The sequence below is a fragment of the Triturus cristatus genome, chromosome 4_1, assembly GCF_964204655.1.
Source record: "Triturus cristatus chromosome 4_1, aTriCri1.1, whole genome shotgun sequence".
NCBI classification, from domain to species: domain Eukaryota; kingdom Metazoa; phylum Chordata; class Amphibia; order Caudata; family Salamandridae; genus Triturus; species Triturus cristatus.
The window spans coordinates 258,867,689-258,885,207 of record NC_140585.1 but is presented as its reverse complement, the minus strand read 5'-3'; the positions used below and the strand labels follow the sequence as shown (position 1 = coordinate 258,885,207).

Genomic DNA, 17,519 nt, shown 5'->3' with positions numbered 1-17,519 from the left:
TTAAACAAGTTTTTCTAAGCATAAATTCAAAATTTGGAATTTTATTTTTGTTCCAAGATGGAGTAACATGGAAAACTTGTTGAATAATAAGAGTCTGAGGCAGACGGAAGCACGGCGTAAATTGAGCAGTTGAAGAGTAAGCATCCAATACTTTATGAACTAGCCTAAACGTAAGAGTGAAAGTCAAAAGTGGAGGAAGAGTGTATGGAACGACCAGTATCAACAGAAATTCAGTTCTAGAAATTGGCCAAGATTGCGAAGGAAGTTAAAAGTAAATGAAGAAAGACAACGATGGATGCAACCTAGAAGAAATAAAGGGTGTTCACTGACCAGAGGACGTTGTTTTAACCCTTTCCGTGCTCATGACGGAACCACTCCGTCATGAGCCACGGGTGCGCTGTGCTCATGACGGAGTGGTTCCGTCATGCTGCAGCCGTTGGCGGCCGCTCCGCCCACGCGGCGCTAATTCCCCGCCTGTGCGGGCGATTAGCGCAGTGGGCGGAGACGTGACGGAACCACTCCGTCATGAGCACAGCTCACCCGTGACTCGTGACGGAGTGGTTCCGTCACGAGCACAGCGGACCCGCAACTGCCGGAATTCCTGCCGCGGCGAAGGGGTTAAAAATCAGAATACCAAAAATAAAGGATGTATTAGCATCCATTTGGTGTTAAATAAACGCAAACCTGAAGGCAGCCGGGTGATCAAAAAATTGGATACATGAGAAATTAATTTCTATTATTAGCTTGGGTAAGCCAAAGTGAGTCGGGAAAATTTATGTGCTACATAATAGTGTCCACCAATGGATGAGATAAGCAGGGAGTCAATAGAATGCTAAAAAGTGATAAGGTGAAATATGTTGAGTGAGGATAGCTGATGTGACAGGAGGCCCTACCCTGTGTTCATTTGATAACGTGAATAGGGAAAGCCACTGGGAGAAAAATCTTGTGTGATAAATGCGATGGTTAAAGAGAAGTCTGATACGAGTGATAGGTGGTCACTACATGATTTAGCATCCCATTGCTATCATTGGAGTAGTTACTTTTGGCATGGTGGGATTGTCTTTTATCACTCTTTATACCATTTCATAGCTGTTTCATAGGGGTCAGCAAAGAACTATATAGGACTCAATTTCTCTAAAAGGAAAGCCTTTATCACAATCTAACTGTTCTCCTTAAATCATATCATAGCTGCAAATGTAAGATTATATCCTTTAAGAAATCCCATCTACAATCAATAAATCCCCAGATGTATCCCTGCAGGCTCCTCTTCCCCGCAGATGTGTGTGAGTGTGCCTTGGGTAGTCATATGATCTCCGCGGGGACTGGGGGCCGAGAGGGAGCCAGTAGTGTATTTCATCCAGGTAAAAAATGCTTGTTGCAAGAACTTATATGATAATGGATTATGAAACGACTGGAGCAGAGCACTCTGACTGTCTGTCAGGTGTATGCCATGTATGTGCCTGGGAATACGGGTGCCTCGAGCTTTCCAGCAAGGGTTACTGTTGGAACGGAGAGCCGGTCGGAGATTGTAGCAGCCTATGTAGACCTAAGCCGAGCACAGGTGAGAGAGACCTGGAATCCTCATTGAATGGAGAGACCCTGATAGTCCAGGGCCCCCAGAAGGATAGGAAGGGCCAGACCCGAGCACCGAATGGCTGAATGGCAGTTACTAGGCATCAATAAGCCACTGGCAGGCAGATTACCCGAGGCTATCTAGATAAATTTAGAGAGGCGTTCCTGGGCTTGCATTTGTATCAGCAGTAAACTGGCAACATGGCTTGAGTCATTGCTAATGACTGCTGAGTGCACATTCAAGTTACTGGCACAGGAGAGATATGGATACATGAAGGGTTTTCTTTCCATAGGCATTGTCTGACACCCATTGCTGCACTTCAGTTTCTTGGATTTGGCACCCAAGAGGGATGCAATGGGTAAAATGATCACTCATCTTCCAGCAGAATCAGGTTTTTGCCACATCTGTGTGGAGCTATGACCCGCAATAGGTGTAGGACACTTCTGGGACCTTTTACCAATGAAATGGGGAAGAGGTATCCTTGCATGAAATGTTGGAAGATGGATGTTGCCTTGCTAGTGCACCTTTAGTGTCCAGGACTTGTGGGTGTGGAGTTATTGTGTTTGATATCTCTGTAGGCCCGGTTCCAGGACTTGGGATCTGGGTGGGCCATGAAGATAAATGGGTTTGTCCAGAGTCTCCTAGGTGTCTGAGAGCTGTGGGTCAGGGCATGTCAGATGGTCTTGTATGGATGTGAGCTTCAGACTATACCAACTGCTTCTGTCTACTCGTTGTAACTGTTTATTTCTAGAGGTTTAAAAAGAGGGACTTTATCTTTTCTGCTCTCTCCTCACCCTTCTTTCTCTCTGTCTGTCCCTCCCCTCTCTGGACTTAACTCTCCTTTCTCTCTGCTTCACCCTACTGTCCCGCTCCCCTCACCCCCTACTTCCTCCCAGCTCAGTTGTTTCTCCTCCTAAATTCCCTGCTGTGCCCTTCTTACTCCAGTCCACCCTCATATTTCTCTCACCTCAACCTCTGCTCTCTGCCTTATCCTACTTTTACTCTTGACCTCGCCATCCTCTCGCTGTGCATCAACTTGCTCTCATTATGCTTCACCCTTCTATTTCCACTTCACCCTTCTCTCTCCACCTTATCTTGCTCTTTCTTCCTCACCCTTAAATCTAAATCCGGTATTTGTAAAGCACGAACTACTCACCCCAAAGGGTCTCTAGGCACTAGGGGAAATCAGGGAGATTAAGTGAGCTATTGCCCAGAGTCACATGGTGCTGAGCTGAGCTGCTTCCGGTGCTGGGGATCAAACCGTTAGCCCTGCACTCCAGAGTCAGACGTCCTGGCAGTGAGCCCTGCACTCCAGAGTCAGCCCCCCTGGCAGTGAGCCCTGCACTCCAGAGTCAGCCCTGCACTCCTGAGTCAGCCCCCCTGCACTCCAGAGTCAGCCGTCCTGGCAGTGAGCCCTGCCCTCCAGAGTCAGCCCCCCTGGCAGTGAGCCCTGCCCTCCAGAGTCAGCCGTCCTGGCAGTGAGCCCTGCCCTCCAGAGTCAGCCCCCCTGGCAGTGAGCCCTGCACTCTAGAGTCAGCCCCCCTGGCAGTGAGCCCTGCCCTCCAGAGTCAGCCGTCCTGACAGTGAGCCCTGCCCTCCAGAGTCAGCCGTCCTGGCAGGGAGCCCTGCACTCCAGAGTCAGCCCCCCTGGCAGTGAGCCCTTCACTCCAGAGTCAGACGTCCTGGCCGTGAGCCCTGCACTCCAGAGTCAGCCCCCCCCGGCAGTGAGCCCTGCACTCCAGAGTCAGCCCCCCCCGGCAGTGAGCCCTGCACTCCAGAGTCAGCCCCCCCGGCAGTGAGCCCTGCACTCCAGAGTCAGCCCCCCTGGCAGTGAGCCCTGCCCTCCAGAGTCAGCCCCCCTGGCAGTGAGCCCTGCCCTCCAGAGTCAGCCCCCCTGGCAGTGAGCCCTGCCCTCCAGAGTCAGTCCCCCTGGCAGTGAGCCCTGTACTCTAGAGTCAGCCCCCCTGGCAGTGATACCTGCCCTCCAGAGTCAGCCGTCCTGGCAGTGAGCCCTGCCCTCCAGAGTCAGCCGTCCTGACAGTGAGCCCTGCCCTCCAGAGTCAGCCTCCCTGGCAGTGAGCCCTGCACTCCAGAGTCAGCCCCCCTGGCAGTGAGCCCTGCACTCCAGAGTCAGCCCCCCTGGCAGGGAGCCCTGCACTCCAGAGTCAGACCCCCTGGCAGCTGCACCACACCTCTCCCTTGCCCTTCTATCTTCTCCTCGCCCTTCTCTGTCCTCCTCGCTATTCTCTCTTTCTCACCCTCCTCTCCCTCTTGCTTGCCCTCCTCTGTCTTTCTAACTCACTCTCTCTCCATTTCACATCCTCCTTTTTTCTCACTATCACCCATCGTGCCTCAGCCTCCCTCTTATTACCCTCCTGTCTCTCTGCTTCACCGTCTCATCTCTCCACCTCATCCAGGGCACTCCACCTCACTATCTGCTAGTAGCCCAGGGGTCTTCAAACTGTGGGGCGCGACCCCCAGGGGGGCCGTGGAGTGATGCAAAGGGGGTCGCGCCTTCCCAGTCACACTTCTGCCCAGGCCCAAGGGCTTCAGCATCCCCCCACACTTCCCCCCCCCGTCCTGTGTCTCAGCCCGGGCTGCTGCAGTGAAACTTGAGCTGCTGGGGGCTCAGCTGGGCAGTGTCTGGATTCCTATCTCCGGCACCCCCGTGTTTTTTCACAGGTCTTTAAAGACCATTTGCATTTTAACATGCCTTTGTAAACTGGTTACAGGGGCTTAGGTTTTTTTGCTGGTTCCAGTACCCCCTGGGTCCCCACTGTGCCTATTCCTTACATTTGGATTTTACATTCACTGCCGTAGTGTGAGAATGCATTTCATGGAAAGGAATACAAAGTTGGCTTCCTGGGGGCGCCGTGTGTGAAAGTTTATTGTGCTTTTGAAGCACCTGCTGCAGCGGCAATTACCAGGCCTCACATAAATGTCAAGATAACTCCTGTGATTAATTATCTTCCTGGAGAGAGATCAGAATTTTGTATAGTTGAGGTTTTGACTTAGGTGAAGTTAGTGCAGAGGGTTAATATGCCTGCTGCAAAGAACGTGTACCAAGTAGATTACAGAGTGCGTATGATGTGAAGAGATCAGCAGGTTACTGCTTTCAAAAGAGACATCCTTTTGTTACTTGCAATTTATAACTTAAAGTCCTAATATAGGATAGTGAGCTATTAACTTTCATCCTAGAACAGCATGCACACTACAAAGAGTACATTATTAGACATTGCAAAAAGGGTTAATTTGGCTAGAAATCAATTCTTATTATTAAAGGAAACTCCCAACTATGCTGTTTCTTTTTCGACTCTGAGTTTGTGCTTCTCCACACCAAGCACTCTTGAACTATGCTGCCTACCAGTATGGATGACATGTGACTCCTATACTTTTAGTCCTTTGGCTTATGTAACATTTCCTATACACTGATTTACACACTTATGATTGATTGTCTCTGTGTAATGTGTGTGTGATGCAAAGTGCTCGGACACCCTACACTGGTATGAGTGGCACTATATAACTAATTCAATGCATCTGAGAGTGTGGGGTTATGGAGACTTGGTCACTGTTAAAGGGTGCTAGTGGGAGAATCCGTGGTGGGGTGGTTATTGGGGGGGCACCAACAAACATTGTCGCACAGGGCACCACCAGCACTAAAGCCGGCCCAGGGAAGTATGCACAGATAAGCGCTGAAAATACCGCTTTAGGTGACTGCTTTTTTTTGTACCGACTGGGCCATCAAAATAATCTGCTGGTAACCCTAACCATAGGACTGGAAGTTTGTTGCAGGATCAGCACATTATTTATTTCCTTCACCCTCGATCCCCGATTAATGCCGCAATAGTTTAACTTAGATCTTAAAGTCTACGCCCCGTCAATAACATGCCGAGTTACTTCATGGGTCTGGGAATGCACCCTGCATTCAGACAACTCATTCCTCATTCTCGCCCTTTATTGTCACGCTCACCTTGCACTCACAGTGATCACAATGGACTCACACTGATCACCATGCACTTGCACCATTCACCCTCTCACCTTGCACTCACAGTGATCACTCTGCACTCAAAATGCACTTGTCCTGCTCACACTATACCTCAACCTGCAGTCACACGAGTACACTTCTCATCCTGCACTCATGTGACACTTCACTCACCTGTCCCCCTCACTACTCAATATGCAACTCACTCAAACAAGCCCATCAGTAATCATACATTCATTCATCCCATTCTGAACTTGCATCCGCACCCAAAATGAGAGAGGACAGCAAGGGAGTGAGAGAATTTGATTGAAGAGGTCCGGGATGAGGAGAAATGTGAATTGCCGAAGAGAAGTGTGGACACGCAAGAAGTGAGTGTGATCCAAAGGTGAGGGCTTCTGTTAGAACAAAGGGGAGATGTGAAAGAGGAATGGGGGGACTGGAGAGGTGTAAGATACAAATAGACAAAAATTTGAATGAAGAGACGAGGTGAATGAGAAGTGCTGAGGGGCACGGGAGGTGACAGGGCCAGAGAGGCCATGAGATAAATGTGAGAGACTGTTAGAGATGAGGGCAGTGAAAGGACAGAATGGCAAGAGGTGATTAAAGGTGAAGTGAGAGGTTGAATGGGGAGAGTTCAGAAGTTGTAAAAAGGGGTGAAAGAAAATGACCTGCAAAGTGAGAGAGGGATCCGGGGTTAGGAGAGGAGAGAGGGATGGAAGGGAGGGGGTGAGAGGAAAGCTGCATGGGTAAACGGCTTAACTCTACACAAAACCGCCAGGATTTTAAGGGACCCCTGCTTCTTCCGGTCAGGGCCAGGTGAGCTTCTAATGTGGCAGCACGTATTGCTGCAGAGTGGAAGGCCCTTCACAAAGGTTGACTTGAAATCTCTGATGATAATTGCTGTATTTTGGTTATAAATGGGTACTGATTGGGTGAAATCTTTCCTCAGCGTTACTGTGTGTAACAAATATCAAAATAATGAAGCAATGCTATCCCAAAATACGCGGCATCACATAACCTCATTTACATTTTCATCCCACGCAATTTAGTCAACAGGTTTAGACATTTTTGTCAGGAGGGGGTCCTTACGCCTCAAAATGTTGACAGGGGGGTCTCGGCATCCAAAAGTTTGAAGACCTCTGTAGTAGCCTCACCTTCGCTGCTGAGATCCGCACACACGAACAGATGATGAATTATGTGGCAAATGTTACAAATCCATAATTACGTATAAAACGGTAGCTGCATAGCCACATATTTCCAGAGACCCTGACTATAATCAATTGGTGTCTATTTATGTGACACAGTGAGGGGATGTATTGGGAGAGCATCAATGCACAGTCACTAGTGCCCCAAATGTAGGTGCCTGTTCTTTAAATTCCTTCTAGTTATATTAGCTATCTCCTCCTTTTGTGTGCACCACGGGAGATCGAGAGTAGGCAGGACAGGGGCAGCACATGTTGCCAGAGCTGCCAGGGGACTGTGGCCAGTGCTCTTCTTTGTATAAGAGGCCCGTGCACTGCTCCTTCCCATTCTGCATGTGTGTTGTATTCGTGAAACTTAAGTCTTTTCAATTAAGAACAGTCAAAACGTTGCCGTTGTCACTGTGTTTTGCTTGAGGTAGTGCAATGACCAGGGCCACTGGAATTATACTATTCTGATATTGCACATAGTCATGTATTTCTCACATTTGCCATATAATCATCATTTTCTGCATAATTTGCAGATTTTAACAAAACAGAATGTTGTTTCTAGCTCAAAAATTACTAAAAACGCAGCAACTTGGAAGGCCCTTCATGAAGGTAGCCTGTTGCCGTATTTCGGTGTGCAAGTAGTTCTAAAAAGATGTAACCATATTCAAGACAGTATTAATGAGTAAAAATAATGAATCTGAGCTGTCACAAAATGTGCCACATTACACTGAGTAATTTGCCTTATTTTGACACATAACAACCAATTACTAACATATATATCTTGATTGTATGTTTTTTTCAGATACTTTTCCAGCAATGGCAACATCCTTCACACTGTTTCTACAATAAAACAGTTTCCATCTCTTAATTACTGTCTTAAATAATGTGTGAGGGGAGCGGTGGTGTCTCAGGTACCCACCTGTTTTCACTTACACAGAAATAGCAGCCATCCCTCGTGACCTCACCCCATTCTCCATGCACTCATAGTAGCCCAAGGCATTGTCTTATAGATGAAAGTTGCCCAATAAGGCTTAGATTGCGAGCCTGCAGACCCCTGTTTTTTGCATTAAGAAAAAGAAACGACATGGTTTCTGCTTTTGAACAGTGGCGTAGCTAGGGGGGTGCGGTCGGGGCGGACCGCCCCAGGCGGCACTTTTTAGGAGGCGGCGGCCGCGCAGCACCCCGTTGCGACGGCCTTTATAATTTAGTTGGGGACACTCACTGACACTGATGTCCCCAAATAAATTATAAAGGCCGCCGTAGCGGGCCACCGGTGCCGCACTGCGTGCGCGTGGGCGGCGCCATTGTTTTAAGTGCACGGACGCAACTGCGGCCTGCAGCGCACGCACGCACGCACCACCACCTAGCGTGTGGTTGTGCGCGCGCCGTGACCGAGGTGACGTCAGAGGGCCCTGAGAATGATTCGGGGAACAGGAGAAACATCAACCGAGAGAATGGATGACTGTCTCAGGGTCATCCGGGGAGCAGACTGTAGTTACGCGCTAACCTCGCATAAGACCGAGGGCCCTTGGGTATACGAGAGACTACTGGACTTCACCCGAGCGTCTATTAAAGGAAATAGAGGCACAGCACGCGGACTGAGAACAAAGCTCCTATCTAAGTATGTACAAGCCTTCTGTGTCTCGCCGTAACAGGTCCCGATTATGAACAGTTTTTCTTGCCTCTTCGGTTTATTGTCGACATTCTGCTCGTCTGTGTTTTTACTGTACAGCCTGCCCCTTTACACCGCTATCCTTATCCTTACTTTACAGTGACGCACAGTTTCCCTGGGTCAATTTACACTGCTCTCCTGCTGCCAGAGGCCTAGCCATTATGCCATGGGCCCTAGTGTGAGAACGGAAATGGGCCCTTCAGGTCACTGGTCCCCACTGACCCTGCGTGCTGTGTACAGTATGTCCTCCACTCTATTTACACTAATCTTCTGGTGTACACCCTACTTGTGTCTCTACACTGCTATCCTGTTATATGCAGTCTACTTTTTGGCCCGCTTAACACTGCTGTGGCTTGTTTCCATTTAGAAGGGTGCTCTGAGGTGTACAGTCTGCCCCTTACCAGCTTTCCGCTTCTGCTGTGTTGTGTACAGTCTCTTGTGGCCTTTTTTTTTTTACACCACCCGATGGATTCAAGTATCTATGATGCGAAATGTGGCCTAACGCATAGAGCTGCCAACTTAATTGAATCGGAGGACTCCGGTTCAAGTCCCGGCGTTGGCTGAATATCCTGTGATTCTGGACAAAGCACTTAATTTCCCCGTACTTGGAAAAAACATAAATCTGGCGTTGTGTGGTATAATCTTGTGTTCACATGAAGTGCTATGATGCCTTTCAGCCAAGTTTGCATAATATGATATCTACAAAAGTGGGTAAAATGGGAGGTGATCACTGTGGGACATGTCTGAGTGCCCGGACTTTCCCTCCCCAGCCAGGACCTCTGTCAAGTCTTTCTAGCTCCCACTACTAGTCGCACCAACCAGGCGTCGTCTAAGTATGCAGACTGTTTCCTACCTTTTAGACAAAATGTTACTGCTAAGTAATCATAGCAACCAACATATCCTTCCACTCAAGAAGGCACTCTCCATTCATATCAACTCTGGGCCCTTGTGCTCCATTTCTTTGTGAAAGTCTGATACACAAGGACCTAACCTGCTAATACTTTCTCTTCTGGCCTTCTGAAGCATCAAATTTCACCTTTTTTGCATTTCAATCTAGAAGCCTCATTTGTTTAATCACGGTGCACTGGCGGTGCTTCACATAGCCTTGCACCTGTCACTATATGCCACACAATGCCTTGCAGCAGTGTGCGCCTATTGCACTAGGGCACCTCTTTCTATTCCTTTACTTTGTGTGCCTCAAATGCCTTTCTTGCTTTAAGGAATGCAATAAATACTACATTTTACATCATGTATGCTCAGAGCGCCATTATCTGGGTCCACAAATTAGCATTACCTTAGTAGTGTTTTCCCTGCATAAACTCAACACAAAACATTTGTTGGGGGCGCCAACCAAGATTGTCGCACGGGGCGCCACCAACACTAAAGCTGGCCCTGTCTGGGGTACATATGCGGAAGGGGGGTGCACAGAGGTTATAAATGTTATTTGCATTACTGGACCAATTACTCATCCTATCTCTTCCTCTTTTGCCCCCCACCCCTCCCCCTAGTTTCCCCCGTCCAGATCTTTCACTCAAGGCTGCAAGGCTGCGGTGTATTGTGGAAAATCTCAGTCAGTCCTAATTTCATTTCAGGTCAATTGGTTGTTCGTAGGTTTTGGGACGCACATACTGGGGGTGAGCAAAGTATATTTTACCCTGACAAAGTTTCTGATTTTTTCACCTCTGATTCTTTTTTTACATTGTTAGATTATGAACATTGTTTTGCAAGTTAATGTACCTAACCCAGCTAAGCCAAAAAAAGTGCGACTAAATTCTCCCTCCAAGGGTACTTTTTGAGAACATTTTCTATGCACAGCGTCATTACAAAACAGAAGAAAGTATAGGTCCTCGATTTGTTGTGCCTGTACTTTTGGTGGTAATACCAACGGTGATACATTTCACTACCACAGTGTGCAATATTTACCAGGTGCGCTTTTACCTACCTATCTTGAGGTTTGACAGTCAGAGTGAGTTACAACATATAGCATTGGTGTTAGTACACATATTTACTGAATGTTTTTCTTTTTTTTCCTATTTTCCTTTATTTTTGGGGATTTCTTGTTGCAAAATGCCCAGAAACACAATTGATTATGTGGTAATTACTGCCAAGCTTGGGTTCTCAATTTAGGTGGAAACCTCCATTTAAGCTCGAATCAGGATTTACATGACAATCAGAATTGGGCCCTGTTTTCTGCAATTACATTTTGACAAAAGATTCAATCTCTGGAATGAACCTTTAATCAAAGGCATGCCTCCTGGGGATTGGGAAAATATTCTAAGTCAGTGGTGTTAATTGTGAAAATAAAGGCCTCTGTGGCTGTATCACTCAGAGACATTACCCAAAGAAACCTAACACACCTTGTGGCAATTCAATTTGCTAAATGGATTTAGAAAACAACCAGGCTCATAATATGTGCTAGGAGAAGGAAACAGGTCTGTTCATACTACAGTATATTATCATCATGGTTTTCGGATCCCAGTTGCACTTCCCTACATTGCAAGCCGCACAAAAGGCCAAAAAATTGGCCCAAATCACAGCAAAAAAAGTTAGATCTTCACCTGCAGTAGTACCTCAAACGAGAGCAGATTTACCACTTTTGGGAATTCAGAAACCTTCTCAGTGTTATGACTTGAAAGTTGTGCCCGGCAAACGTTTCCAGGTATCCTACGGTGAACATCATGTTACATGTTTGCGGGGCTCCCATTTCCCAAATCATAATTCTACACCGTGTACAATTACGCACTGTGGAACTGCAGCCAGCATGTTGAAATTAGGCCTGGGCAGAATTATTAATTCCGCGAGCGGAATTGGAGGAATTTGGTAATTTCGAGTTTGTCTTGTAACGTGGAATTACTTATAAATTGCATCGCTCCACCGGCAGAATTAATCTGCAGTAATTTCTAAAGAGGGAGCAGTCCATCTAAGTTTAAAAATCACTACAGATGAAAGTTTAATCTGCAGTGTTTTAAAAAAAAAAATAATTTAGAGGGACTGCTCCCTCTTGAGGCAATGTTTAGACACCACTGCAGAGCATACCCCACAGCGCCCTTACATACTCTGCAGTGATTACTGTAGATTATGTAAGGGCAGCAAGGGGTATGCACTGCAAAGTGATATGCAGTGGTTTCTAAAGTTTAGTATGCCGTTACATACTCTGCAGTAAACACTGCAGAGTATGTATGGGCGGCGAGTGGTGTTTGGCCGCGCTATTTTGTTACCTCATAATGCATCCATTTTTGGATGCAAGGGTGCATTTTGCACTAAAAAATAGCACCAAATGTCCACTCTGCCCCATCGTGAAATTTCATGGAATCTCACAGATTTTTTTATGTAATCCCGCAGAATTCCTCAGAATCAAATTGTGCCAATTCCATCCATCCCTAGTTGGAGTTAACTTTGTGAATTGAGGTTGTAGGCTGCTAATGAAAAGTATTTTAGGTTCTGTCACTATCCAAGTGTAATTTTCTATCAAATGTTCTCTTTGCTCATGACAGGTCCAGGCAATCTGGAAGCAATTGTCACAGTAGGTAAACCTTGCAAGCAGTGACCTCAAAAGATTTTTCTTTGTGTTTGTTTCAATAAGAATTTTTCATTGAACTTGGCACCCCCTTAATTTGTCACCTCAAGTGGCTGCTAGCTGTCTCTGTGGAAAGGCCATCCGGAATTTGGGAGTATTTAGAATAAAATTACCTTCTGGCCCTGAGAGGTATGTTTGTGCAAATGTATTTGGTAACTGTATAGTGCAAATCTAACCAAAAGGCAGTGGAAAACTCGGAAGGCTAAAAATAAAAATACAATCAGCAAGTGATTAGAGAGGTAACGGGGTTCTGAGAGCAGAAGTGCACTGTTACTCTATTGTGATGTAATGTTCTTTAAAGAGGATTGTATTAGACGACTTCCTAAACTAGAGCATGAGTGGGTCATTCCTGATGGAAATGGCGATGTTCAAAATCCTGGATACATAGATGAAGGCTTGTTGCCTTGTTTTCTTGTTTTTCATACACCTTTGCATCCATTTGGATGGTGGCTGACTGAGTATGTGCATAGAGCAAGCAGAGATGGCGAACTATGCAAGGGTGCTGGCTACCACAGCTTTGTAAATGATGCAGATGGTTTTGAAGATGGTGCAGGCTGACAATGGAGTTCCATCAGGATGAGGGAGTGATGTGAAAAGAATTCTTCAGGCCCTGGATGAGGCATTATGCTGCATGTAGGATGCCCTTAAAGGGGTGCAGTTGGCAGTCTGGGAGGCCACGGAGCAGGGCATTGGTACCATTCTGGTGCAAAAATGTGAGAGCTCGAACAGCAGTTCCAGATTGAATCCAAGTGGCTTGGAGATGGGTTGAATTTGGGATTTGAAGCCATCAAGGTTCATATCACTGAGCAAGATTTCCGCTGCTTGTTTCTTGCTGTTCTTGGCAAATAAAAGGAATCCAATCTTGGTGGGTTGAGCATGAGGCAAGGTTTGAACATCCAAAAATGAAGCCAGTTAATTTGGGGGACTATGATATTTGGTCATTTAATGTCCGCTGTAGATGATGGATCCCCGAACAGTGTCATGTATGTGCATGTTTGCATTGTGCTGAGGGGATTACCAGGTATTCGTTCACGCAGCTCTCTGATGGATGTCACATGCTGTTTTTCTGAGTCCCCAGATAGATCATGCAGTCTGTGTTTTCTCCTTTGTACTGCCAGTCACCGGTGTATTCAACTGTGTAGCCTTGGACCGTGTCATGTATGTGCATGTAACTTGCATGATCGAGGTAACTATTAGCAGCGATACTGCGTGTCTCTCGGACCTCTTTCAAGTGCTCACCATCCTTTTTCTCAGCCATCCCCTCCCCACAGGGGCGGCAATCTGAGGGATAGCCCCGGGCGCCACAAGCTCTAGCTACGCCTCTGCTTTTGAATGGGTTTTAGGTGGGCCACGGAGCTATCTTGGATGGGCCTGGCTCACCTGGCCCCCTCTACAAGTGGGTCGGTTGTCTCTGTATGATTGCCTGCCCTGTACTCAGCTTTCGGGATCTGTGGTTGTTCTTACATTCTGTTCTGCTGCAACAGGCGCCATGTAAATTAATTTCAAGATATAGCACCCAGGTAGCTTGTCAACGGGGTTATGTTTAAGAAGTTGCGCAATACAATATTTTCTGGGTTGAAAATTAGAATGGAGACGATAGGATAATTACAGAATACATGCAGCTGCTCTGTAGTATAACTAACACGAAGACTAGAAATTGTGTCCCCTGGTGTGTCATTAGAGCCAAGGGGCATGTACACTGCACCAGTGGGGAAACCAGGCCAACAGATACTCTGTTTTTAGGTCTGGCTTGTTAGGACAGTCATCCATATTACTTATTCAAACCAATCCTTTAAAATCGACTTAGAATGAGTTATTGCACCTCAATATGTTGGCTGTTTGGTCTATCATTTCAACTTCCGGAAAGTGCTTCTATTGGAATGTATGTTTTATAAATTAAATGCACTCTGAATCACCACATTGTTTGCCACATTCAGTTCTTTAGCTCCTGTGTGCATTATTTTCAGACAGCAATCCTTTTTTTCTCCAGCACAAGGAACGCCAATAGCGCCAGTTTTAAAGTGATAAACTGCATTTGTGCATGTAAGGCATGTAAACGGAGTTTGTAAACGTCTATGTTTACATGCACAGCCAGGCCAATTAGGCTTGCCAATGCTTGTTTAGCCGTTATTGCAGCCTGATGCCTGCTAAGCATACCTGAGCCTCTCTATGCTCTGCGGTCCCTTCTTTCTCTCAGCCTGGTCCCCATTAATATTACAAACACGAGAAGGAAGAATGCAGACTCGACTTGCCTCGCAGCCCTTATCTGCCGCCATATTTCATGTTGCTGTGAGGGCTGTTGCAGCTGAAGTCTAATCGGGATAAAATATTCCCTTTGCATCCCCAATATCTTTATCGTGTGAATACGAATGAATATGACATGAAGGAATATTTATCTAACATGTTCTTCCGTGCCATGGCGCAAAATGTATAGTAAAAGACGATGTAATCTTCTCACCTATAGCTGCTAGATGTTCAGAATGGGAAGTGAAAGGCTTCAAGTTCCATATCTACCCCTGTTTACATTGATCAATTGGTAGCTTGGTGGCCGTTTCCCCCCCTTTCCTACAGAAAAAGAAAAATGATTATGGTCTCAGCGTTGTCGAGTGCCACCTGGCCGCTACTACAGCAACATGACACCCCGAGTGCTGGGCACAGCTCGAGGGGATACATAAAGGGCGCTCCGACTACACCAATGCAGGCTCCATGGGTGGGCATTTAATCTGACTGGGGATGAGTGTCTGAAAAGTTTCAGAGCTCCGTCCATCATCTCCTTGTGTTTGCTTTAATCATTTTATACACCATCTGCCTGCGGCAAACCGGCGGCCCCGCGACTCACCGGACACCATGGGGCAGATTGACAAGCCCCTTGCGCCACTTTTGCGGCACTTTTAACATGGCAAAAGTGACGCAAAAGTGGCGCAAGGGGCTTGTAAATCTGCCCCCATATTGGCAACGGGGAGGGTTGCGACCCCACAGGTGCGTCACCACACCCCCACCCGCAATGGTGAGGGAGATGCCTGTGCCTCTTGAAGCGCAATACACAGGACGGTTTCATCAGGCCTGTGACTCAGCTCCTTCCGCTGCCGCCCCCCGCTGCCTGTGGGGGCTGTTTCCATGGGACACTGTACAGCTAGATGAGAGCGAGCGGCACCACCTGCTGGTGCGAATGAGCACCAAACTGTCTCAGCTGATATCCAGGTCAGCTCGTGCCCCAGGAGAGTTTCGTGTTGGTGCTCCTATGGTCGGGGGTGAGGACTACTTCTCGGTGTGCTCAGTGGGGCACCCACAACTCTGTTGCCAGGGGCGCAACTAGGTCTTAATTTCGGGAGGGGGGGGGGGGCTAACATGGCAAATGAAGGGGCGTGGCTCATGTTAATCAATAGGGGCGGGGCTAAAATGGCAGATAATCAGGATCAGTTAATGCTCAGGCCAGGCTGAGAAAAAAATGTGGTGAATTCTGCATTTGAAACTGGACAACAATTAGAGCACACATTTTTGTTAATTTGATGCATTTATATGCTATTGTCTTATGAAAAAGGAACATAATGTACTGAATTAAAAGGCCAATTTAATATATTTTACTACAAAGCACTGTAGGAACACAATTTACACAATGCCATTTCAAGGCGACGACCCTTTTTCGCCAGTTCATCAACAATTGCTTCTATATGAGGACAATGTGCTTGTGAAATGTTTATCATTGCAAGTCCAGAGAGTCGTTCTTGCCCCATTGTTGACCGAAGATAGGTTTTCAGTCTGCGAAGACAACTGAAGCACCTTTCTGGGGATGTGGTTGTCACTGGCAAAGTGGAAAATAATTTTAGCAGGCAGTATATGTTGGGATAGAAGTCAATGTGAGCCTGAGTTAAGGTATCCATTATATTCCCTGGCCTTTCTTCAATAGGTACCTTCAGCCATGTCATTACCCATATGTCATATTCATTTTTGAGATCCTCGCGTGTACCAGGTAAATCGTCCTCATATAGGTCAAGAGCATCCTTCAAATTTTCAAAAGACTCTTGGGTGACAAATCTTGGTACCAGATTCTGCATTGTACAGGCCTTTTTCACATGCTGGCTGAATCTTTCTGACAATTCATACAATAAATTGAAAATATTGAAATCCTATTGTAAGCTTCAGGATCACTAGTCTTGTAATTGGCCCATTGTGTCTGCCTGCCAGTAAGGCGTGGCATTGTCAGAGGTTCCCCTGCTGTGGTTTGGGCTTTAACGAAAATCTCATTAAATGCTTCTTCAGCTTTGTCCCTGCTTCCTTGAATCACCTGCTTGACTTTTTCAATCTGTCCCATGCACTCCAACATATCTGTATTAGGATTTTGGAGTGCAGCTGAAACAGAAAGCAGTAGCCCAGAAAATCGTGCCAGGATGTGTAATGCAACAATGAAGTTATGGGACTGAACAGTTGCGAGAAATTGCTCAGCCTTGGAAGAGGCATTGTGATCTTGCCAGTCCGAGATCTCAAGCAAAGAGTCAACCACAGCTGGGTACATATCAACAAAACAAACAACCGATGCATTCCTTTCAACCCACCGTGTCTCACATAAACCACTTAACAGTTTCTTTTTTGTATCTGGCAAAGTAGCAAATTTCGCCTTTAATACAGCCATCCTTTTTGCAGAGCCTCTTACAAAATTAGACACTTCTTTAAGTAATGAAAGACAATTACGGATTTGACGTATATCACATGAATGTCCAATCACAAGGTTCAGTGAATGACTTTCACAATGTACATAAAATGCCTTTGGCACACCCTCTGAAACTAGCGCCTGTGCACCTTTAACAGAGCTTTTCATTGCAGCACAACCATCGTATGTTTGCCCACGTATACGATCTACATTGAGGCCATATGTTTCTAAAGAAGTGAGAATTTTCTTTCCAATTTCAACCCCTGTTCCATCCTGAAGCTCTTCGAAGCCAAGGAATTCTTCATACACAGATGTACCTTCTATAAAACGAATAACTAGAACAAGTTGCTCGATAGTGGCACTGTCAGTTGTTCCATCTGCTAAAATGGCAAACAATCTTGCATTGTTTGCGCGCTCCACCACTCTATTTCTCATTAGAATGTTGCAAGCAGAGATGATATCATTCTGAATCTCCCAACTTGTGTAAGTTGCATTAGAGGGACACGTTGCCAGATGCCATGCCAGAACTTCATCACCAGCTTGAAGTCGTAGGCGCAGAGCAGCACGGAAATTGCCATTATTCTCTTCGGGTTCCTTTGAAGTAATAGGTTGTCCACTATCTCATTGTCCTCGAAGAGCTATACCTTGTTTGGTACTGATTCCACTATTGGCACAAGTTGTTTTCTGTTTTCCAAAATAGTTTTCTTCCAGTTGCTCTCGATCATAGTTGTAACAGCAACAGACTTCCCCTTCAAAAACAGATGAGAAGTTAGCTGCCGCTGTCATACTCTCTTTGTGATACAAGGAAGAAGCATGGAAACGAAAATCACTTTGTGCATGTTTCCATTTTGTTATGGGCCGAAGCACTAATTTCCCC

General features: G+C 46.4%; 1 protein-coding gene across 1 annotated transcript; it reads right to left on the bottom strand.

Moving 5' to 3' along the window:
- Window positions 1–16,063: 16,063 nt before the first annotated feature.
- Window positions 16,064–17,077, bottom strand: LOC146854225 (zinc finger MYM-type protein 1-like). Its single transcript, XM_085651035.1, has one exon. It carries the CDS (start codon window positions 17,075–17,077, stop codon window positions 16,064–16,066), a length of 1,014 nt encoding a protein of 337 aa, XP_085507161.1.
- Between the last annotated feature and the right edge of the window lie 442 nt (window positions 17,078–17,519).